This window comes from Pseudochaenichthys georgianus, chromosome 24 (assembly GCF_902827115.2).
Source record: "Pseudochaenichthys georgianus chromosome 24, fPseGeo1.2, whole genome shotgun sequence".
Lineage (NCBI taxonomy): Eukaryota > Metazoa > Chordata > Actinopteri > Perciformes > Channichthyidae > Pseudochaenichthys > Pseudochaenichthys georgianus.
In genome coordinates, this window is record NC_047526.1 from 14,751,713 (window position 1) to 14,776,114 (window position 24,402).

General features: G+C 40.9%; 2 protein-coding genes across 2 annotated transcripts; one reads left to right on the forward strand and one right to left on the reverse strand.

The window, feature by feature from the left end:
* Window positions 1-799: 799 nt before the first annotated feature.
* Window positions 800-11,141, reverse strand: actr10 (actin related protein 10). Its single transcript, XM_034075731.2, has 13 exons — window positions 10,942-11,141; window positions 9,932-10,004; window positions 9,766-9,848; window positions 9,527-9,635; window positions 8,544-8,651; window positions 8,265-8,332; window positions 8,052-8,131; window positions 7,178-7,213; window positions 6,734-6,813; window positions 6,533-6,606; window positions 5,472-5,553; window positions 3,756-3,957; window positions 800-3,226 (listed from the first exon to the last, which is right to left on the reverse strand). The coding sequence occupies exons 1-13, from the start codon at window positions 11,016-11,018 to the stop codon at window positions 3,045-3,047; spliced, it is 1,254 nt and encodes a 417-aa protein (XP_033931622.1). The 5' UTR covers window positions 11,019-11,141; the 3' UTR covers window positions 800-3,044.
* Window positions 11,142-12,004: 863 nt separating this feature from the next.
* On the forward strand, window positions 12,005-24,365 carry LOC117439710 (uncharacterized). Its single transcript, XM_034075712.2, has 8 exons — window positions 12,005-12,308; window positions 13,101-14,045; window positions 17,172-17,552; window positions 18,272-18,421; window positions 19,385-19,543; window positions 19,699-19,730; window positions 19,950-20,084; window positions 20,578-24,365. Exons 2-8 carry the CDS (start codon window positions 13,190-13,192, stop codon window positions 20,650-20,652), a joined length of 1,788 nt encoding a protein of 595 aa, XP_033931603.1. The 5' UTR covers window positions 12,005-12,308; window positions 13,101-13,189; the 3' UTR covers window positions 20,653-24,365.
* The last annotated feature ends 37 nt before the right edge of the window (window positions 24,366-24,402 follow it).

Below are 24,402 nucleotides of genomic sequence, written 5' to 3' on the forward strand. Positions count from 1 at the left end.
CACAATAATTGCAAAAATAAAAAGGAGAAGTTAACGCATTACAGAAGACTTAAAGGGGTCCTATCATGCAAAATGCACTTTTGTACGTCTTTTATACATGAATATGTGTCCCCGGTGTGTCAGGGAACTCACCAAGTGTCAGAAAACACAACCCTCTCTTCTCCTCCATACCCACATCTCTAAAAACGGGGCTGCAACGGAGCTGATTATTATTTGAATTTTTCTGACGTCAGAAAAGGGGTGCTCCGCCTATATGGGCAACTCTCCACCTATCAGGGGAATGAGAGACCGCTCGAAAGCGCTGGAGACGCTGTAGTACATATGCCAGGCCTGTAAGTGGCGCTGTAGTCTGCCACAAAAGAGAATCAGCCCTTGCAAAAACAGGGCTGGAAAAGAGCAAATAGAGCGAAATGAGGCATTGCTAAAATGCACGATCTGTTTGGTATTTTGAAAAAAAAACTTCACAGACATGTTTTATATAGGTATGGTCCTACAATATATGTTTCAAATATAGCATGATAGGTCCACTTTAAAGAGGCCCTATTATGCTTTTTTGGGGTTTTCCCTTTCCTGTAGTGTGTTATATGGGTTTGGTGCATGCAAATGGTCTGCAAGGCTAAAATCCCAAAGGGTGGTATCTCCGGACTGTTTCAACACTATTGATATAGGAATATTGTCCATCTTCACACAACAATATCTTACTGGTCAGCTGTTTGTCTAAAACATATTGGAGCTTCAATTTGTTTGAAATCGAACATACGCAATTCTCGGATGATGAAGAGGACAAAAACAAGTCTGATTGAGTTCTGAATATTTATTTGTTGTAATAGTTGGTTTTAAAGGTGACAGAGCAAAATGGCGTTGTTTGGAGAATACTTTGAAACTTGTAAACAACAACTACGTTCGACACACCCACAGTTGATTTCAATAATTCAGGTCAGTGTGGATTGACCCTACCAGGCTTGGAATTTCGTCATTTTAGGGGCAAGGCCATTTGGCCTTCCCGTTCACATTTTTTTTAAGGGCACAAAGGCCACATGACAGGGCACAAAGGCCACATGACAGGGCACAAAGGCTGTTTGGTTAAATTACGCTGGTCAATCAACATGACTGAAAAGTGTAGCACTAACTTCAACACCAGTCATTTTACAAACGGCTGAATAGCAATAGTGTTTCTTAAACGTATACGTTAAGTTCAGCCATAAACCACATAAGTCAGTCCCGGGGTAGACAGTAAGGGTACAATTGTATTGTCACTGGCCCCACCATTGTAACCACTGGCCCGGAGCATTCGTCCACCAAAAAAAATCGACTAATAATGAAGAAAATTAACACATTTGTTGCAATAATTTATGCACTAACTACATTACTACTTGTACTACAACATTTTAATCATCAGTTCTTCCTCATTTTCCTCAATTGTTCATATTTGGTTTATTAAAATAATGATATTGTGGTCATTGTTAAAAAATGTCTGCTATTATTATTATTATGAGTATTATTATTTGTATAATGCACTTTCTGCCTTCCTGTCATTAGGAGTTAGACATGTAATGGCTATATGTAATTGATTTGATTAGAACCTTCATTATCCTAAACTGCTGGGACATTTGGCCAATACCTTTATATTGTCTACTCTTCACTTACTTGTCAGCATAGGTCGGCATTGATGTACACAGCCGACAGAATACCTTGTTTATATTGGCATCATATGGAGAGGTGCAGCCAGTGACGCGTCCTGAAACCAGGAAGTAAGCTGCTGGTTCCCTCCACAAAAAGCAATGGAATTTCTCCACAGGGTTTTGGAAAATATCTGGAAATAAGGTCTGTGGAAAACAAACCTGTTTGATAAATGCACGTTTTGTTCAGCCGGATAATCTCCACATGTCTACCCTACTTTTATAATTTTCGAATCATAAATCTAATCGATAGATTATAAAAGGGTTTTAGGACGCGGCACTGCAGCCAACTCCCTGTCACTCCTTTAACTCCTCCGGTGACTTTCTTTTATTAGAAGATTGTTTTTTGCCCGGCGCTTGGCCGGTTACCGCTCGTATTAAAAACATTTTGGTGAATGGTTAGGTGGCGCGATAGTCTGTAGTGAAGAAGGAGCGCCCTCCCGCTCACGGGAGCCTGCTCGCAGCTGTTTGCTGCGGAGCACATCGCGAGCAGCAAACAGCTGTTTGCTTTCCCCCCAACAACGACAACCGACTCACGAAACGCTATGTTGTAGCGTTGATAAACGAAACAATTTAACTAAATTGCTAGTCAAAATACCAATACCACAGGACATTTTTTTTTACTTTTGACAGGGGCACAAAGGCCACTTTGGCCGTGAATTGCATTTTTTTTAACAGGGCATCACGGCCAAAGTGCGGGGCAACGACGGCCATGGCCGTCGTGGCCGTCGTGAAATTCCCACCCTGGACCCTACACTACTATGTGTTAACTCTTTATTGTGAAAAGCCGTTAATAGCTGGAATAACTAAAAACACCTGTGTTTTTCATTGAGTTCAACAACCACTTTATACAAGTTCAATATAATAAATAAGTGAAACTGTTTTGGGGAAACTTCATGGGACATTACCGTCAAAACAAACTTTGTCAAACATCATGCTGGAAACGTACGCTTTTCTCAGCAATTATTTTTTAAAGCTCAGTTTCATAATCATCTGAAACATTTCTGCTGAACAGATAAATGTGTTTTTCAGTTTAATTGCCAACTGAATCCAGAACAAAGTGGAATGAGAGTGAGACAGGTTCAACGTCTTGCTCATTGAGACTTCAAATGAAACCAAAAACATGCCTGCTTGTGACACAGGAGTTTTTTTTTTTTTTTATTCTAACACTGTGTCTTCTTTCATATATCTCAACTTGTTTTCTTTCTGGTCAGGTCAGAAAGCAGCTCATCACCCAACAGTATGTGTAACTACTAGACATTTAAAAAGTTAGAGCTGTTTGTGTTGAGATGTCAAATTGAAGATAATTGAACTGTTCTATGACGTAGAGTAAAGGAGAGTACATTATTAGAGTTACAGCACATTCTACTTCTCTGTGGAGAAGGCTCTCTTCATAAGTGGAGGAGGGGTCTTCCCCACTTCGTAGAGAGACTCGGGGGGAGGGAAGCTCAGGCAGCACCAGTCTGGGATGCGGCCCGTCTGGTTGTAGTAGTCTCGAGACACCGACCTGCTGCCCAGCACGTCCTGCAGCGCTCCGAAGATAGCACCTGGGGAGCAGAGACAGCGTGAATACACAGCGGGGGGCCACTAATAAATGTTTAGGCCGAGATAAATGCTGGTTCAGTATGCTTGCTGATGCTGGAGGTTTTTTTTCAATATTAGAAGTTCAACCTCCTTTCCAAATATTATGTTATTAGCTCAAATACAGACACTTTTGTCCGCATTGAAATCCATTAAAACCATTTTAATCTCACAGATATTACAGCATGCAATCCCGCATTCTATACAGTTTACAATCTAGAGTCTTGGCTTCAAAATTGTACTTTTTTTTGTTTTCCACCAGCTTGAACATATATTTTCCTGATTCCTTGCACAAAAAACATTTGAAAAAAGGCCTAAAAATCACAGACTAAAAATGTTTCCGTATACAGATAATCAGGACCTTGCCTTAAATATGTAACCTGATGCAATATTACTTATTTTATATACTTAGTTATTATTTTGGACACAGACATTTTTGTCCTCTAAGGATGACAGAGCAGGGGGGCACAAGGGTTATAAAGTCTCATTTCTGACCTCCGAGCCAGGCGGTGCAGTTGGGTTTCGCAGGTGGAGAGTGTATCCGCAGGCTCTTGCTGGCCAGCACCGTGCTGTACTTGGGTTTCTCCACCAGGAGGCGTATCTCCGCCAGCAGACGGTGCAGGAAGCCCGGCAGCATGGCCGTGCCTCCGATCACCACCAGGTTCTCCGAGAGCACCTTACGCGTGTCTATGGGGCACTGCAGGGGAACACGTCCACACATAACCAAATTAGATTTACATGTTGTTACATGACAGATTGGAGGGGGATATTATCTTGCATTATAGCAGCTCCATTTGAACAAATATAAACAACAAGATACATGGGAAAAGTATTAAATTATTAAAGATTTCATGGTAACAGTTCATATTGGCTCGGAGGAATGTTGTTTGCAAGCCTCAATACGTTATGTTGTTATGGTAGGCAGATTCATAGAGTTGTATAGAGAGTTGTTGATCTAGAGAATGTTGGGGGCAGATTTTCATTTTGTGGAGCAGTTTGACTCTAAAGTGGTGAACAAACACTTGTACAATGTTGTTTTGCGATTCTGTAGAATGTAAAGAAAACAAAAGAAGCTTTTGTCTACTGGCCCCAGAAGGCCTGAGGCAGTGCAGCAGGAGAACAGCTGAGGCAGGAGGAAGCAGCAGATTTACTGCAGGACAGCACTTTCTGCTTCCAGGTGCCGACTAAACCGAAAGGTGATGGATGAAAGTAGCTGAAGCGGACATTTACATTACTGCAGTGACTTCTCTGGCGTGTGGAGCCCCCACTGATTCATCATTCAATCCTGAGGAATGCACAGATTGGGATTTCAAGTTTAAATCTGAGGCTGTGTAATTTATTCGCTGTACCCCACTGAGATTAATCAGGCGGTCCGGGGCAGACTTGATCCCCACAAAATGGCTCTCTGTTTCGTGGAATAGCTGTATTTGTACGTCGCCATAGCAACCACACTGAGTACAACTGTACATTTAATTCCTCTGCTGTGCACTCGGAGGACAAAACTAGGTTGCTGCATACCTCCTGCTGAGTATACTGAAGGTTATATCAGTGGAATTACAGAGAAACTACTTTAAACTGCTATTCACCACATGGGAAGATGAGGTGAAGCATAATACAATACAAGTAACTCCAGGCGTGTCAGAAAAGAAGGTGAAGAAGGCGATGTAGGATTATTGGCTATATTTCAGCAAGATATTCCATGCTTTAATGTTCAAAAAGCTCTTTATTTTTCTCATACTGCTTGTGCTGCAGCACCTCTTTTCACCCTCTGTCTGAGACCAGAGCCCAGTCTGCTCTGATTGGTTAGCTGGCCGGCTCTGTTGTTGTTGTTCAACTGCTTAGAGATGTCCCGCCCTTTAGCCTATCACGTACAATGTGTTGTAGCGCAAGCCAATAGAAGCGCAAGTGTTGCATAGTGATGTCACTATGTTACAGAGGAAAACAAAGGAGTCCAATCGAGGCGTTTCAGGCAGGGGGGGACTTTAAAAGAAGTAGTATTCTAGCGCAGACAGACACAATAGACCCTCTGATTAAAAACTACAAGCTTCAAACACTCCAATGTCATAATACGGACTTGTCTTTACCACTTATCATGGTACTGCCTCTGCTGGCATGTTTTAAATCTTTCACAGTTGTTTATGTACATTTCTCATAAGCAAGTGACTGCTTATAATCATAACATCTTGCTCTCAAAATGCTAGGAAATAATACCTTGACCAGGGCATCAAGTATCAGAGTGGCCACGCTCTTCTCCTCATTGTCCTGTTCAAACAGGATCTCCATCAGAGAGTCCCTGGAGAAAAGACGAAATGAAACATGATGAGGGACAAAATGTAAAGACACCGTGAACACAACAAGCTGGTTATAGAGAATCGTTTCATGCCACAGATGGAAGGTACAGGAAAGAGATAGAAAGAGACTCCAGTAAGACTAACTAACTCTCGTATTTTATTGTAAATTATGACACTATTTATTACATTTGGGAATGCAATAGAACAGGGGTGCCCAATACGGCGATCGCGACCGGTCGATCGCAAAGGTAGTGTGGGTAGATCGCATGGCATTGAAAAAAAAAATATATATATATTTTTTTTAAAGTTAGCCTATCATCCACCCTTACTATGCCATTTGCCACTTGATTGACGTACAGGTAAGCCAGTTTGAGTTGTATTGTGCCATACGGGTTCATGCAGTTATGAGGGGGCCTCACCTCCTCATCTGAAGCGCAAATGCGGCGCACTATTATGCGCTTATGCGGCGCAATTATTGTAAGCGCGCCACAGTTTATATGCCGTTAAATCCCCCCTCGCGACACTGATTGGGCTTCCCTGTAGGTAGATCATTTGGACGTGGTCATTTTAAAAGTAGCTCCCAAGCTGAAAAAGTGTGGGCACCCCTGCAATAGAACAATTATCGATTTTAAATATTGTTGACCAATAATCTAATTAAATATGCTATGCATTTAGTTAAAACCTGTGTGTTTACGTTGTCTTAGACGGGCCCTTTTCATCAGTGCCTATGCATGGTTTAAGGCAGTTTTAAATATTCAGATATAGGTCAGAACATTTCCACGTGTCCCGGATAATGTGTGTGAAAGAAAAGATTAGTCCGTAAATCCCAAACGTCTGTTAATAAGGCTCATTAAGACCAGTAAATCTAATTTTACAGAAAGACCTTCTACCATGAAAGAGAGAAACGTTACTTATATTAAGGTTAAATTAAGGTTTATCTCAGTTAAGGACAAATGGAAAAAGCATCATTTGTGGAAGTACCTGATGGATCCTTTGACGTGCAAGATTTTCTCCCCATCCAGAGGATAATCAACATCTGGAGGATGGGCTGGACGCTACAAACGGAAAAAAAGAATTATAAACAAATCTACAACAATGCATTATTAAATACAAGCTTTTGTACAGACTGAGGATATCTAAGGTTAGTGGTATAAAACCCAGAATAGTAAACACATGACTCACTTCGGCTGTACCGTCCAGGTTAAATTTGGCTTCCTGGATCTTCAGGCCTCTCTGCAGGTCACTGACAAAACATGTTCTGACTGCAGGAAACAAAAAAAAAATCAATAAGCAGACATAACATCTAAAACATGTAAACATATATTACTAAGGATGAGCAGTATCCTTAATGACTCATGGCAATGTTAACAATCAGTAATATATTTAACATTTACAAGATGCATATTCGAAGAAAGCTTTAGTTACATCATTCAAATGGGTTATTACTGTTACAAATGTGCATCATTATATAACACACATCAGTATTCCAGTGACCGGATGGTAATGAAAGAAGCAGCCGCGTTTTCTTTTGGGAATGCTGCCTTTGAAGGCAATAATTAAAATCTCAATCCATTACTCTTGCGGGTTTTACACAGGAAAGAAAGAAAGAAACTCCATCAACCCTACCCTTGATATCCTCCACAGTCTCCTCTGAGATGCTCCCTGAAAGAAAGATGAAAAAGATATATAAATGAAGGGAAACTGAATCATTTTCTAGTTTTGATTATTCACAAATCAGCCATTTCTCAGAATTCACTTTCGAGTTAGCTTTATGAGTCTGTGGCCGTTTCTCAATGTCGAGTAGAGCTGCTGCAGAGCCACTATTTCAAGTATACTACGTCATCGAGTGGCGCCGAAGGACTATTTAAATGCATGTTAAATGCCCAGCATTCGGCGCCACTCGATGACGTAGTATACTTGAAACAGTGGCTCTGCAGCAGGTATACTCGACATTTGAGAAACGGACAGTGTTTGGGGAATTTGTGAGCTGACACTGCAGCAAAGGACAAGTATATTAAAGCAACTATGACAGAAACAACAGAAGAAACTATGTATGGACTATAGTTTAATTTCTCTCTTTAAATCATCCCCAAGGTGGATTACAGAGATGTCAGCCCTCTGCCGTATGCAGCGGAAATGTATTTGGTTCAGCAGTCCAGAAAAGTGAGTCAGCCCGCTGTCTGTCTTAATTATTGATGCATATATGAGTAGCTTCTCTCCCTCTGCTGCAGATCTCACAGCTTAACATGACAATTCAGTTTTACCAGACAACTCTAAAATAGACTATATGCATAGTATATGCATGTATAATTCACCAATTGAGAAAGATAATCACTAAAATGTCACATAGAAACATATTCTACTTATTTATAGTAAATGATGCATAATGGGAGAAAGCCATTGTATTTGTCTGCAGTTTAACACATTAGCAGTCTGTATCAGAGTACCATGTTTATTCATTTAAAAAGGCATACAGTGGATGGCATTTCTCTGTGATTACCAATAGCAACTGGAACACTCTGCCCAGTGGTGGTGTCTGAGCCCACAGTGCACTGCTCCACAAGAAGACCCTCTAATTCTCTGAAATAGAAACAGACACATGCAGTTATGGGAAACACATCTAAAAGAAAAGGTTACAGTTCACAGCCAATGGATTTTTAATCATAAAATAGAGTCTCACACTCTGATTCTGAAATCTGTTGGAGCTACTTACTTATGAATGGCTTTCCCTCCCAAAGGCAAAGCCTCCCAGGCTGGCAGAATAGGAGTGCATTCGTAAATCTGAGTTTACAGTTAAGGTGGAAACATATAAGGCTAGTAGGTGGCTAATGGCTTCCTTTCCATCCATCCTAGGAGGCTAAACATGTCCTGGATATCCCTCACCAAGGAGCTAACAGAGATCCTAATTCCTATTAAATAAAATAAATAAATGCAATTCCTAAACAGTTGCAGTATTCATTTGAAAGACTCCAAAATGACAGGGAAAGGATACAGGTAGGACCAGCGTCTCCGTGTGGCCACAGTCCATCACCAGAGCAGAGTTGATGCCCAGAGTCATGACGGCCATGAGGTGACTTGGAGCAAACACCACAGAGGGCACCTGGAGAACACCAGCCAAGAATAACAGTTAAAGGGGACACGTCATCAAACGCTTACTCTTTCATTCCTTGTGATCATACGGCTGGGAATCTGGAGAGGCTAAAAACGGTTTAAAGAGGACAACACCCTTTTTTTTAGGTCAGAAAACATTGGATTTAGCAAGCCAATCAAATGTGTCCTCCTTTCCCTTTGTCACATACAGTCTCATTAGAAAACCGCCGCCATTCGATTATCTCCACCAATGGCTTTAGAACCTTTGCAAAGCTGTGTCATATTGTATTTGCTAGCTATTCAGAGTAGACTTTAGAGAGGGATCCCTTAAAGAGTTCTAAATAAGAACATTTCAGACGGAGGGAGGTGAGTACAGTACATTCAGACAGAACGAGAAAAAACTCAAAGTATTAAACCTTTTCCGTTTTATGTTTATTTTCATGACTCTGTTGTTTAAGTTATATTGATAAGCATTTTTTTTTTTGGTTTCGCCCGTGTGGGCATGTGCGGGCGGGTGGAGGGAGGGAGGGAGGGGGGAGTGTAGTGAGTGTACTGTGATATTACAATATAAATGAAATGGCATTGATTACTGTACACTATAATGAAATAAAAAGACTTGTTAAAAAATAAAATAAAAAAAGACTTGTTCAAGTAGGAACACAAAATGAAGACCTGAAAATGAAATATCACCTTTAACACACAGACAATACACAATGTATCTAACATGTGTGATCAGAGTTGTTGTAACAGGTGTGTTCCTACAGGACTTGTCATCATTAGTAAACCATTGAAATTGATGTGGACATTTGATTTTGGGACTCTAAATAACGAAATAGACTTTTCTTTTAAGCTTCTATGAAACACTGATCAGCTTTATTTCCATACCTCAAACTGTTTGAAGAAAACTTTTGTGAGCGTCTCCCTGAAGTGAGACGGGCAGAGGATGGACTCGATGATGACCACTCTTCTGTCGCGAGGGTTTACTAGCAGGTGCCTGACGAGACAAATAGAAACAAAAACTTTTATTTAGTGAGACTGGACCAATATTTCTTTCAGCCAAAAGCGGTATATATTCTGTATAAAATGATGTGTTGAAAATAATCACTGATGCAGCAGAGTCTCACCTGAAGTACAGTAAATGGATGAACTCTTTGAGAATTACATAAAGCTCTTCTGTGTTGATGTTGTACTGAACCACTTTGATGGCCTGCAATTGAGAGAAAAATTACCATCTGTTTGGCAATTTTCAAACATGCTTTCTAATGTTTCATTTTCACAGCGGTGTCTCACCTGCTGCTGTCCTGGTTTCCGGATCTCGCTCGGAATTATGAACCTGGGCCCCGTTTCCCCTGCAAAGCCGCATCTGCAAGGAGAGCAAAACTATCAGCCAGGCTTCTGAATGACGTGCAGAGAATATTATAATTTATATAAAATAATATATAATTAATATAATATAACTAGCAAGATTAATGCAATCAGTCATATCCTTATCCAGGCTCAGACTGAATTGCCCACAACCACAGTGTAGCTAATGTGCAGATACAAATAAACCCTTTGAATCTTGAATAATATTATAATATTAAAGTGAGGCTCTGTGTGACATTATGACGGAAAGAAATGTACTGTGTACAAAGACATGATTATGAAAAGTGTAGAAAACAGTCCTCTTGATCTTCATGTGACTTGCCTCAGGCCGGGTTTTCTTCATTATGACACATTTGCTTTAAAATTCTAGCAAGATGTTAGCATTAAAGCCATAAACACTGCTAGTGTAAAATATTATATAATGATAGGCTAAGTGACTTTTAACATCAGACAGCTATCAGATTACCAAGTGCTTTAAAAGTAATGTCGGTCACTCAAAGAACTGTCAACAAGGGGCCGTGTTTTCACCTCACATTGGAAAAATGACAGGACCTTTGTCTGGTCTGAATTCTGGTCTAAATGTCCGACAATTAAATTAAATAATATTCGAAAATGAACGTTAGGGTGTGACAATCCTTTCATGTAGCACCGAGCTGTCTATAATACAACTGTCGTTCAGTACAGTTGTCTTTGTTTACTTATTGGATTTTATCTTAGCTTTAATTTGGCATTAGCTAACGCTAGCTAAACACTGACTTGTCTAGTAAGTATTAGCTTTCAAGCTAACGCTACAGCATGGTTGGTTTGTGTGTGAGGTGCATAGGCCATTAGTGCTGAAACACAATTAAAAAAGTAAGGTAAGAAATACAAATATATACGCTAGCATAATATGCTATTGACTCTGTTAACAAGGGGTGCTAACGGCTGATACTCACTTTGTGTATGCTGCTCCTAAGTCAATGACGATGGCAGTCTTCTCTCCTCCGCTTCCCAAACCATCAAATAAGGGCATTTTATTAATTTAATGAATAATGTCAGTGCTCAGATGTTACAGTCGAAAATTAGCATCGTATGAAAAGGATGAAAAATCTGTTGTCTTCCGGTTGGGCTGGGTTGGGTCTTAACAAACGCGATGACGTCACCTGGATTGCCAGATCAAAATGTGCTCAAAGTGAGGTTGATGAAAACTTTGTATTCAACTATTACATGACAGATGAGTACGTCATAAGCAGCAACAAAAAAAGGCACAAACGTTAGAAGTAGCCTTCAGACAAGTTCAGGGTGTATTTGATATTAGTTTACAACATTGTAATATTTGTATGTAGGTCTAATGCAGAAGCAATCCTGTAAATGTGGATTATTTAACATGATTATTGTTTATCGTCAGATAAGAGCTGGTATTAATCTAATGTATGCATGAATATTATTTAAAAAATGAATTTATTGTAGCAAAGGTGACTGCACATCAGTCAAACAATCAGTTAATTGAAATAAAAAATGATATTATGATTACACAACAACAACATTAAATGCTTTACATAAATTGAAAATATATTATATATTATATATAAATATATATATATAAATTATATAAATATATTATAATAACAATTAACAACATTTGTACGTCTGAGAGTCTTTATATATTCTTTAAATTCACATAAAAAAGTTAATTATTTGGGGAGACTTTTGTTATTTAGCGTTTATAGCATAATTATTAGTTCACAATATTTCCAATGCTATAGGTGCTCACGAATAAATGCGTTAAATATACTGGGTCATCATTGCAAAAATAACGTTCATTTTCAACATCTTGAAATTCAGCAAGATATAATATTATATTGGTTGTATATTGTTTAAAATACACAGAATAAGAAACTGACAGTTCTCTTCCTCTGGTCTCCACTGCTCTCTGTTTACAACGACCTTTGACTTTAATTTAAGGTTAGGGAGCTGTCTGTTCAGCACCATCAGGCTCTTCATATTACCTTCTTTTGGAAGAAAACATAAACTTCTGATTATCGAGGAATAGATGCATTCAATGCAATTAGCTCGATTATCATACAACAGACGCCAAAGCTGCCTCTTTGGGTGAATCCTGCAGATCTGAAGCATTTGGTGGCAGCAGTTCAGAAGCAGGAGGACATAACGAAGAGAAGACTGAGAATTTCCGTCACTGACGCCGAGCTGCTCAACAACAAGCCTCTCAATCCATCCTGAATCTGTGTCCGTGCGAACTGCATTATTTCCTGCAAACTGCAAGAGAAACTCCTCCAGGCACCGCGAACATGAACTCTGGAAGGTATTTATGTTTAGCCTCACGCGACTTTAATGTGCATTCTCTCGCATTGCCTCAAAATGACGCGATTTAAAGGAATACATGCATGTTAGCCCCGGTGATTCAACAGCGCAGTGTGAATCTGTTTATACTCTATATGTGCACTGCATGAGCTGTTAAACGGTATTGATCACAGGGGAGGTGCGCATGCAGAACAGTGGGTTGCATTTTTGGACAGTGCATCATCAGGGCTCGGATGATTGTTTGTGTTTCTCCGGCAACATGAAAGGGTGTCACCCTGTGAACACCAGACGTGTCGTGTATTTCTCTACAGCAGGCAGGGATTGATTATTGGGTGATGATTGCTGCCTCGTCATGTGAAGCAACACATGCTCCAGCAGTTAGCCGTTTTAAAATCCAATGTGCATATATCCTGCAAACATAGAGGTCTGTTTAATGGATCCTTCTGTAGAGGATCTTAGAAAACCTGGTGCTATTTATAGGTGAAATGCAAGGGGGTGCTAAGGATTGCTGTGTCAGACTCTCTCTATTTGTCACCCTCTATCTGTGAGTGTAGCATTTCCTTCTGTTTACACAAAGTGAGCAGAAGAGTCTGAGATGAAAAGGAATTTCATCCAAACGATTCCAAAACGGTGCAGCATCAAAGCAAAGGCTGACAGTTAATCCTGTTCTCTTTGGTAACTACAGGCTATATGAAATTCTGAATACAATGTTATATCATTTTTATGCTGGTTCTTTAATCTGCACCCTGTCATCTTCCTTCATGCCACCTCTGCTTTCTCTTTCTGCCCACAGCTGGGTGGCAAGTCGTTGAAGTGACAGTCAGACGCTGTTCACACCTAGCATTTGCGTCCACTCTCAGCAGGCACTGAGACGAGACAGAGATGCTGATGTATGGGACGCTCCCTCGCCTCCTCCTGGCGGGCACCTGTCTCTGTGTCTACGGGACCCCCGTCCACCTCCAGAGCTACACCAGCGACTGTGACGGAAAGTGTGGCAGCTCGGCAACATTTGTTGTATCAACGCACGCCACAGATAAAGAGCCCACACAACATGTGAGTGGTCTGGTTTTAAATGTAGAAGGAGGCGCTGGCCCACATGCACGACCTGAGTGGAGAGCTTCAGTGACGCAGACTGAAAACGGGGACAGCCTCGATGGAAGATCTGGGCCGAGCGAGGCTGGAGGAGAGGCACGGAGCCAAAGGAGCAGGGTAAAGAAGGACGGGAGCTCGTCTGAGATGGGGGACGGGAGCAGACAGTCGGCTTCAGGGCTGTCTGCTGATCCACACGGTGGGAAGGTGCCTGTGTCCGATCCCACAGGTGGGACGCAGCAGGTGGACTCAGCAGTGAGGTCAGCAAGGTCGACTCCAGATGGATTTTCAACCTCCTTCACAACGTCATCACAGCTGGGCATCACATCCAGGCAGGTCAGAGACCAAAGTGAGGAGGACTGGTCCAAAGTACCCGGTGATTCTCTGGAGGACTCGGAAACAAGCTTGCCATCCTCTACAGAACCTCCAAACTCTGGATTATGGATCCAGAAACTGACCTCCCGCAGTCCCATCCCTCCCTCTGTCTTTGCCTCCCCTCAAACCTACACACATTTGTCAATTTGGGGTCATAATGGAGCTACACTGTCCTCCCTTCCAGACCCCTTGTTACCTGAACTGGGTCCAAACCTGATGCCCAGAGAGGATGGACCTGAGAGCCTGTGGACTGAGGCGGCAAGGCCCGGGGATGGTAAGTGTGAAATATTAGAAAAGCATCATTAATGTTGATGTGAAATTGACTTTTTTGGAGGGTAAAGCTTTCTGTTCTATTATTCAAATTGGGTGCACAAGGACACAAACTCCTAAGTTTAAGGGAATGCTCTGCAGTCAATGTCTGACTTTCTTCCACAGTGAGTTGTATTCCCTGGCTTTGCTGCAGTTTGCGAGGTTTCAGGAGGATTCATTCAAGCGGAAATTAAAACGACACGTCTCGTGGCAAAGATTGCCTTTGATGATTGGCGAAGAAAGGAGCCCGGCTTTTCCACGCTCCACTTTGAACCCCAGCTGGGACCCGTGGCAAACTAATTACTTTCTATTCCTGACTCGAGCCTGGAAACAAAAAAACAGAACACACACAACTGCCATGAAAGGGCTGGTGGCAGGGTGTGTTATACAAGTCTTTGGAGGATTCACCACTCTCTCTCTCTCTATCTGTTTACCCCCTCAAACCTCCGCTCTTTCTCCCCCCCCCCCCTTCACACTCCCCCATCCAAGCTATTGTAGAGAAACAGTCAGGTTATTATTCATGGTGGCAGAATGGGGAAATGGATTAAAGGAGTCTGTCTGAGCCAATATGTGTTCCTTCCGTCCATTCTGGGATCGGCTGTTTGATGAAGCTCCCTCCCAACAGAGAGGAAGCTGACACAAAAAAAACTCAATTCCCAAAACAGCGTTATGTAAAAGGATGTGGTCTTTATTAGCATTTTTCAGCCTACTTTAGAAACACTTTAGACTAAAGGAAATGTCTGAGAGATATGCGGTAGCAGTTTCTCCTGTGACAGCTCCCTCTCTGTGGTCGTCTCTTATCTAGAGAGAACGGTTATATTCTCCTTTCATTGTGTCTTAGCTGCACTGTTAACTCAAATGCAAGTGCTTTTTAATGAGAAAACCACATGACCAGGAGCTTCATTCTGTCATTAATACTTCAGTGCTGCTATGTGTGCTGAATACACTTTAGAAAATATATGTATTTATTTGAGCTGTCAGCTTTGTAAAGAAACTGATTCAGGTGGCCTACTTTTCTCACTGAATTGAGCATAATCACAAAAACATAGACTTTCAGACTGCTGTGTTTGACTGACTTTTACCAGAAGGTCCAAACAAATATGCTCTTTCTATTTAGATGTAGATATTGGTATCACTCAATACAATAAAGGCACTGCCCCAAGAAAAAGGAGATCTTATGATACAGTGTTCACTGCCTTAGTTTCCATAGCTTTTATAGATCTTAACAAGGATTACATCTCCTCATTAAAGAGAACCGTGTTACCTCTAGTGACTGTATGAGGGGCAAAGGAACACACAATGGAGTTTATTCCGAACAACACCAAGATCACAAATAATAAATACACCATGATCCTCAGGAAAACCTAAATGTCTATCTATCTTTGCAAGGGAAGGCAAGTTTATTTATGTAGCACCTTTGAACACAAGGCAATTCAAAGTGCTTTACAGAAATGAAAGACATTAAGAAAATGGCATTTAAAAACAGTCATTAAAAAGCAAAGATAATAAAATAAACATTAAAAGAAAAAATACATGAATAAAAGTTACAGTGCAGTTTAAGATATGAAGATGTGAATAGTTCAATTAAAAGCAGCGGCAAAAATTCAGCCTGGATTTAAAAGTAGTCAGAGTTGCAGCGGACCTGCAGGTTTCTGGGAGTTTGTTCCAGATATTTGGAGCATAATAACTGAATGCTGCTTTGCCATGTTTAGTTCTGACTCTGGGGACAGAAAGCTGACCAGTCCCTGAAGACCTGAGAGATCTGGATGGTTCATCATTTATCAGGAGGTCAGAAATGTATTTTGGGCCCAAACCATTCAGTGCTTTATAAACCAGCAGCAGTATTTTTTAAATCAATTATTTGACACACAGGAAGCCAGTGTAAAGACTTCAGAACAGGAGTGATGTGATCGACTTTATAGTGAGGACTCGAGCAGCAGCGTTCTGAATCAGCTGAAGCTTTCTAATAGATTTTTTAGTGAGACCTGTAAAGACACCATTACAGTAGTCCAGTCTACTGAAGATAAAAGCATGGACAAGTTTTTCCAAATCCTGCTGTGACATTAGTCTTCAGGTGACACAATTCCATCAGATTAATGATAAAAACCTAGAGGACATTATTCAACTTCTGAAATCCTCCTCCTGCTGCCTTGATATTATTCCAACAGGATTTTTCAAAGATGTTTTTCCTTGCATGGCCTCAGATCTACTTCATATAGTAAACAAATCTCTTCACTCAGGTATTTTTCCACAGGCTCTGAAAACTGCAGTAATTAAACCGCTCTTAAAAAAGAATAATTTAGATGCTTCAGTAATGAACAATTACAGGCCCATATCAAACCTGCCATTTCTAGGTAAAATCATTGAAAAAGTTGTTTTTCAACAGTTGAGTAACTTCTTGCATTTAAAGAACTGTTTCGATGTGTATTAGTATTATTAGAACTCAGTGCTGTGTTTGACACTGTGAACCACAACATATTACTCGAACGACTAGAAAACCAGGTGGGACTTTCGGAAACGGTTCTAAATTGGTTTGAATCCTACTTAAAGGACAGAAAAAACTTTGTTTCTTTAGGTAAATAGAGTTGACAACTATGACATGTGGGGTACCTCAAGGCTCCATCTTGGGGCCTCTTCTCTTCTCTAACATCGACATGCTACCACTGGCTCAGATAATGAAAAACAACAAAATAAGTTACCATAGCTATGCGGATGACACACAAATTTACGTAACAATTTCACCAGGAGACTATGCTCCAATTCAAACACTGAGTAAGTGCATTGAACAAATCAATGACTGGATGTGTCAGACCTTTCTCCAATTAAACAAAAATGATTTAGTAATTGTTTTAATGTGACTGTTGAAACTCAGGTCAGAGTCCATGACTACACCTAGATTTCTGGCTTTATCTGTTGTTTTGAACATTGCAGACTGAAGCTCAGCGCTAACTTTTATACGTTCTGCCTTGGCTCCAAAAACCATTACCTCAGTTTTGTCTTTGTTTAATTGGAGAAAGTTCTGACACATCCAGTCATGCACCTTGCACCTGAACATATCCTGACCCTCATTCTGTCTTTCTTGTGTTTACAGTGGACACTGTGGTTCCGCCCTCTGAGGACGAGGCCACTGAGGGCACCATGTCTTCAGAGGCTCTCCCTCTCATCTTCGAGCCTTTCGAAGATGTGACAGCGGAGGGGGGGGCAGCAGAGGCCGTGGCAGCGGTCACCGCGGTGCCCGGCAGTGCTCAGCCTCCTGCTGCCATGGCGACAGGAGGAATGCATCAGGTGGATCTGGACCAGCTGGTCACCGTGGAGACAGACAGCGACGGTCCCTCACATGCCCTGCCACTGCTGATGCCAGACTGGACGTCATCGTGGCAGGCGTCCGGCAGGGAGCTGCTGGAGCCAATCGGATCATTGGGACCGTCTGTCTCAGAGCGGAGGGACGGAGCCGAGGATCAAACTGAGAGAGGTGATGTGGCAGCATGGATGAATGAATGTCACCACGAGGAGCTTTTTTTCCTAAAAGTCACATGTACTTCACATTAGTGTCAACCATTTTTCAAAGAACAGTATGGGTCATTGTGTAAATGTGATGGAGCAACTAATTCCAGGAACTTTTTTTTCAAATATCTTGCTGAATTTTAGGTTTTTTATTTCCTTTTTTATTTAACCTTTATTTACTAATACTAATCATTATAACTCATTCTTATGTGCCTTTTATCCTGCAGGGGTTGTTGCATTTTAACATAGAATTATGGGGCAACAGTACACCTTGCTTGTGCATCAACATTATTTTGAAAAAGAAAAGTAATAGTAAATATATTTTGTTGTTGAAGTTATTAAAATATGTTTTCCCCCTCTAGCCTGAATTCATGTGATCTTGAAGAGACTTGATTTTGCTTGAGAATGTATTTCTCCAACAGTTAATTTTGTTAAATCACTGAAACAGAAGAAATACTGCACATGCAATATAAGGCATCTTGTACTACAGATTATTAGATGTTAAAATAGCTGTAACAAAGTGTATGCCTGTGCGTGTGTGTGTGTGTGTGTGTGTGTGTGTGTGTGTGTGTGTGTGTGTGTGTGTGTGTGTGTGTGTGTGTGTGTGTGTGTGTGTGTGTGTGTGTGTGTGTGTGTGTGTGTGTGTGTGTGTGTGTGTGTTTGGGCCACGTGCTTCCCGGCGTGTAGGTGATGTGAGGACAGCAAACCTTGAGGAGAACTTGCCCACCACCGACCCCTCCTTCTCATCCCTCCAGCATGCTATGACAACGGTATCCATGGCAACCCATCATCCGGAGCACAAATCCAGATCAGGGTTAGAGGAGATGGAGTCTGAGGGTAAAACAAGTTTTATTGCCAACTGCAAAAAAACTATTTAATTAAAGGGCCCATTTCATTTTCTACTGATCATAATTCCATTGTTGAGGTATACTAAAATAGATTTATACCGTGCAATTTTCCAAACTCACATTGGTTTCTCATACAGCATCTCTGTAAAGTATGTTGGCCCGCCCCCCCCCCCCCTCCCTGTGAGCCCAGTGTGCTCTGATTGGTCGGCACGTTGAGAGGCTCGTTGCTGCGAGGAGCGGACAGGCTTCCGGGTCGGCGATCCAGCGAGAACAAGCGAAACTCATCCTGAGCACACACAAAGACTCACAGCCGAAGTAAAAACAATAAGTGTGGCTTGATATTGAGTAAGAAAAAGGTTTATAACGCTGTGAGCATGGGTCTGTGGAGAGCATTTATCCGCGATCCCAACTTAGCAGCCCGAAAAACGTTTACCCATTTAAACAGTCGTGGTAGATACCTTGTTTGTTTTAAACATCATAAATACACAAACAACAATGAATACTTACAGGTTGTGTACAGGAATCTCCCGCTGGTCCAAAAAAAATAGGAACAGCATCCTTCTTCAGTGCCCTACGCTGTACATATCCGGCATGAATCGCTGAAAGGTTTGTGAAGCTTTGTGAAGCTTTGTTTCGTGAAATGCTGGCAGAGGGTGTGACCTCTGGGTATTCACATGTCACAGTACCCAGGAAGTAAACAATGGAAAATGAGAAATCTCCAGCGAGGCGTTTTGGGGCAGCATAGACTGTGTTAGAGTTTTACTCGCTACAGGGTATACTTTGAGGATTTCTGACTCTGCCGACCGTTTACATGCATAAAAACCTTCAAAACACACAAGGGGACGGGTAATAACCGGAAAAGCATGACATGGGACCTTTAAAAATAAATAGGTTTTTCGATGTCATCCTTTTTCGTGGCCACTGAGTAACTCTTTTTTGTTATCTCACACAGAGGAGACAGATGAAGAGGATGAGGATGAGAACTCTGAGGAATCGATCGAGGATGACAGCAAGGAGGACCTAACAGAGACACCTAAAACCTTCTCAACGAGGCTTCCGTACAGCCTCATTCCTCCACCTCCTCTCTGGGTCCAACGCAACCAGGGGCTGAGTAAGAGAACATGGTTTCTAAATAATCTTTACATAAGCTATGGAAATAACATAACATATTCAATGGTTATACCTTCACTTGCAGTCATCATACATGCATCACAATCATTTGAAATACATTTATGAAAAGTGCTATATCTGTCTCTTTTCTCATAGTGCGGAGCTGGTTAGAGTTGATCAGAGAAAAGGTAAGACTGCCCCCTGCTGCCGCTAAAAAGTCTTGGTCGTCCATCAAAACATTTCTGTTTTATTCGCTCCATTATATGTGCTGTTATGGATAAATCTGGTAATATTCTCTACCTTTACAGTTTTATATGTTAGGGATCTTTTTGATTTGAGTTTATAGAGAAGGATTGCCAAGATTTGTTTACAATTCCGTTTAGCAATTTTGTCTTTATGCTCTGCAGGCGGGTTATGTGTCCGGGATGTTGGCCCCTGTGGGCATAGGCATCACTGGGGCCCTGTTAATCGTCTGCGCCCTCTACAGCATCAGGATGATTCACAGCTTCAAACACCAGAGGAGGAAGGTCAGGCAGCAAGAGGTCAGTTCCACCAACAACCTAAGTTCATTGAACTTACTAAAGCCATTAGTGGAAATGACTGACAGTGAAACAACCAAAGTAGCTTAACCTTGGAAAACAAAATGCAATGTGCCCTGTCACCTGTGTTTCCTGGAAAACAGAAACGTTGCTACAGCAACAAAACAATAATACTTGTGCTTATTGAAGTGGAACAAATATTACATGTACTCCCCTAAATTACTTCTTATTCATCTATATTTCTGTTACAGCTGTTTTTTGGGGGGTCTTTTATAGATAGATTTACAGTGTTGGTAAAAGAGTAGCGTAATGTGTTCCAAGCAAGTGTGTGGTGTGACAAAGTGATGGTGATTGGGCTCAGAGCATACAGGCAGCGTGTGAGACGTGTCCTTGTGGTTTACTTGAGTAAAAGCTCACTTCAACACCGACCATTTGCAAACTCTATAGGGAAGAAATGTTTTCTATGCAACTTCTAATTTTCATTTCAACTCCCCAGCAACCTCGAGAGCCGGGAACCAGCCGTCAGGACCAGGCCATGCTGCTGGCTGACAGCTCTGAAGATGAGTTCTGATGAGACCCTGCTGGTCATTTGTCGGTGACCAATAGCTGATGCTCCTGTAATGGAGGCTCAGCAAACAACCCCATCACTATGACTACAGCATCTCCCATCACCCTGGGCTGTTTGGCTATGACTCATCTGATCCACAGAGTGTGACTGAGTAGAGGACACAATTTGCACAGGCTGCACAGAGTTCCGCTTTGTATTCCACCACTTCTAAAAGAACCAATGTGAGCACTTTTCTGAATGTTGTCAGGTGATGTTGACTCTAATGGCTTGACAAGGCTGGCGTGATGTACTTCAACATAAAAGATTATATTGATGCTTCTAAAAAAATGCAGGGTAATGGCAGGATTAAAGTGTTGCTGATAAATTGTTGGAGTTGAGAGGCAAAGTGTGGACCAGCAGGATGTCTGTCAAGCAGTAAAAAAGGGCTGCAGAAGAGATACATCACATCAACAATGTAGGCCTACATATATTTACTGTATATGTAACTGACTTGGGGTCAGTTGTTTGAGTGTAAATACATTTTTATTTCTTCCTAAATGTGGATATTTATATTATTCAACAGTTTGTTTAATATGCTTATTTGTTTTTTTTGCCAATAGTTAGATGACAAGAATGATAGCACTCTCAAATCTGACAGTTAGCTGGAGCTAGCAGCCGGTTAGCCTAGCATGAAGAATGGAGGGAAACAGCTAGCTTTGCCCCTGTTCAACAAACTAAACCTTTTATAACTCATTTTGGTTTGTTTAACACTTATTAGAAAATAAGTGTTGAATTGATAAGTTGACAGTGGAAACGTGTCAAACATGTATTCGGCTTAGAGCAGTGACTGCCTGGAGTAGTTACAGTGCTAGCTGCTAACCGGTATCCAGATTTTATAACATTTCAACAGAACCAGGCTTGCTGTTTCCAGCTTTCATGATAAATTCACCAATTCCTGGCTGAAACATAGCTTCATATTTAACACATTGGTAACTAAAATATCATCAAACTATATACGAAAAATGAATAAGCATGTTTCCCAAAATGTTTAAGTATTGCCTTAAACCAAATTTTCCACACATTTCAGATACCTTTACATATAATTAATTGCTTCATTTAAATGTACATTTTCTGGATTTGTTTTAAATCTATTGATCAAAAGCATTTGTTCACACACACACTTTGTTACAGCTAATTTGAACATCTAATAATCTGTAGTACAAGATACCATTGTCCCTCAAAAATGTGAGGCATACAAAAAATAATGTACCTCCCCCCATCAATATGAATTCATCGTTTTGCAATTTACAAAAAGTGTTTTTAAGTGCATGATTATTAAGTCTGTTCATACACAGCCCTGTTGCAGTGACTTTAATTCTAATGAATGAAGGGTTTATGTTGGCTGGAAAAGCACAAACATTGAAGACACTGGGGCAGAAGTTCATATTTTCACAAGTTAATTAAGAGATAATTTTTCAGTAATTTTGTGTGCTTCAGAGAAGGGCAGACCAAGACATTTTGGCAAACATGTCTGCCCCATGAATTTTAGATTTCTATAATCAACTATATAAGCAAATACAGTTCTTGAGTTTGGAATAAAATAGGAAATTGTTAATAAAAGAAAACAACAATTTCAAAACACTCATCCGAGCCATGTTTTTCACGACATTAATACATAGTGCTGTCTTTTGTTCAAAGGGAAAATATTTTCAATAATTTCAGTCCTCTGATATGCTTAATGTACAACTGCCTGTTAATATGCAATAATACTGTTTTAGGGTAAGTGTGATGTAAAATAGTGGACACTTCTTTCTCTGTGTAAATAATTCAACATCAAATAAACAATTCTTTAAGATGTCTTATTTCAACTCTCTTATGATGTAACTTAAGTGTAAACTATGCTTTAAATGGAAACCACTTCAGACAGCAGACATGAGCCAGTTTACAGCATTAAAAAAATCAAATAATTTATTTCTGTGTTCTTTTTCCACATTAAATAAAAGCTATCGGACATTTCCAGATCAAAATCATGAGAGGGGACAGGGAAGAGGAACAGAAATCTGACATGCAAAAAAACCTTTTGTTCTCCCCTTTGCACTCCGTAGATGGCGTTGGAGGCGTAGCTGGCCGCCCCGAAAAGACTGCAGGAAGCCCCTGTGGTTGCTTGGTTGCAGGAACACAGCTTTCTGTGGTGCAGCATGACAGCCAAGACACATTTTCTTTATCCGACCCGCAAACTGGTTACTGGGAAATTTATAATTGTAACACTAGAAATGTAGGATAGGCAGATGTCGCCCCAGGTGAGCACAGATAATTGGGCGTGTGATTGTTAGAGTAAGCTACCTGAAAAGCACAGCGGACGTCCAGGAGGAGTAAAGAAAACTGCCTCTGACATCTGTGAACACTGAACCGGCATTGTAAAGTCAAAAACTTTTTTTCCAAATGCATTTTCATTAAAACACAGCAGGCCTGATATTGATGACGAAGCCCTTCAGTCTGTGATGAGCTAAACTGAGCGCTTTGGCCCTTTGTGACAGGCTGTAATGCCCATATGGAACTGCCAGTTTCACAGGAGTAAAGCAAAAAAAAAAAGATAACACTTTTCCTTCGACATCTAAAACATCTCCTCGTACTGACAGCTGGTTTTAAGAACAGACAGGTTCCTTTTGTACCCATCATGTCCCTTCGTCTATCAGTAGTCACTGTATAAAAGAAGAGAAAGGGCCAGGGAAGTGAGAGAACACGAGGGGAGACAAATGTCCAACACAGTGACACGTTATACCTCCAAAATAAACCAGGAGTTTACACAGGGTGATCATTTAAATTTAAAGAGTGTCAGATGAGCAGTAAAGATAATAGTTTGTGTTCACGCCACGGTGTAGAGCGTTTTTTTGTATGCCCACTGTCAATTGCTCATAGTCCTCGTTAAGCCTCTGGATGGGCTAAAGTAGCACAGAAATTAAAAATAAAAATCACAATCTGATAAATCAACCCAAACCGCCCCCATCCCAACAGATGATTCACCCAAAAAAAAAAAACATGCTCTCAATATATCCGAGGAATAGAACAACACTCGTATACAAATCTGAAAAACAAACAAAAATAGGTCATCTGGTCTGTTGTTCCAAATGCACAGACACAAACGTACATACACAGGCTGTTATGGGGGTGGCGACTCTGTAAACATATACTTCAGTCTGATGGAAAATAATCCCGAAATATGAACACGGTCCTGTAGTGTCATTCATGGAGACTAGCTATCAAATAATTTATACATCCGACTACCACAAATGTTTGCTGGAGACTTTGATCTGTAGTCAATATTTTGGAGCAGATTTGACTCTGATTGCGCCCCAAGGCAGTTGAATATTGTAGGCAGCATAAAAGCATGCAGATGTCCGATTGCATAATTTGAAGTTTTCTTACTTTAAAAACCTGTAACGCGGGTTGTTTTCCAAAATAACTAAGCTAATTTAGGGTTTATCCCCCCTTCAACCAAACAGTCTCCAGTCTTTCCACCACATTGAGCACTTACTCGTATCCTTGAAAGTAAAAAAAGTCTGCCTTTTTTTTTACTTTCCTGTTGTCCTTGAAACAAAACACAGCAGCAAAGGCTCTGATTTAGAAAGTAGAGAAATAAAAGTCTAACAGAACCACGCCATTGTCAAAATAACAGGACACACACAAGACACATTCGTACACACACACACACACACACACACACACACACACACACACACACACACACACACACACACACACACACACACACAC

What these genes read in the sequence shown, in the direction of transcription:
- actr10 (XM_034075731.2), bottom strand. Translation starts at nt 11,018, where the DNA reads ATGCCCTTATTTGATGGTTTGGGAAGCGGAGGAGAGAAGACTGCCATC. An exon ending in GGAAACCAGGACAGCAGCAG is followed by an intron (nt 9,849 to 9,931) that starts GTGAGACACCGC and finishes TCTCAATTGCAG; the next exon opens with GCCATCAAAGTGGTTCAGTA. An exon ending in TACTTGATGCCCTGGTCAAG is followed by an intron (nt 3,958 to 5,471) that starts GTATTATTTCCT and finishes GTTCCCCTGCAG; the next exon opens with TGCCCCATAGACACGCGTAA.
- LOC117439710 (XM_034075712.2), top strand. Translation starts at nt 13,190, where the DNA reads ATGCTGATGTATGGGACGCTCCCTCGCCTCCTCCTGGCGGGCACCTGT. An exon ending in TAGAGTTGATCAGAGAAAAG is followed by an intron (nt 19,731 to 19,949) that starts GTAAGACTGCCC and finishes TATGCTCTGCAG; the next exon opens with GCGGGTTATGTGTCCGGGAT. An exon ending in GGAAGGTCAGGCAGCAAGAG is followed by an intron (nt 20,085 to 20,577) that starts GTCAGTTCCACC and finishes TCAACTCCCCAG; the next exon opens with CAACCTCGAGAGCCGGGAAC.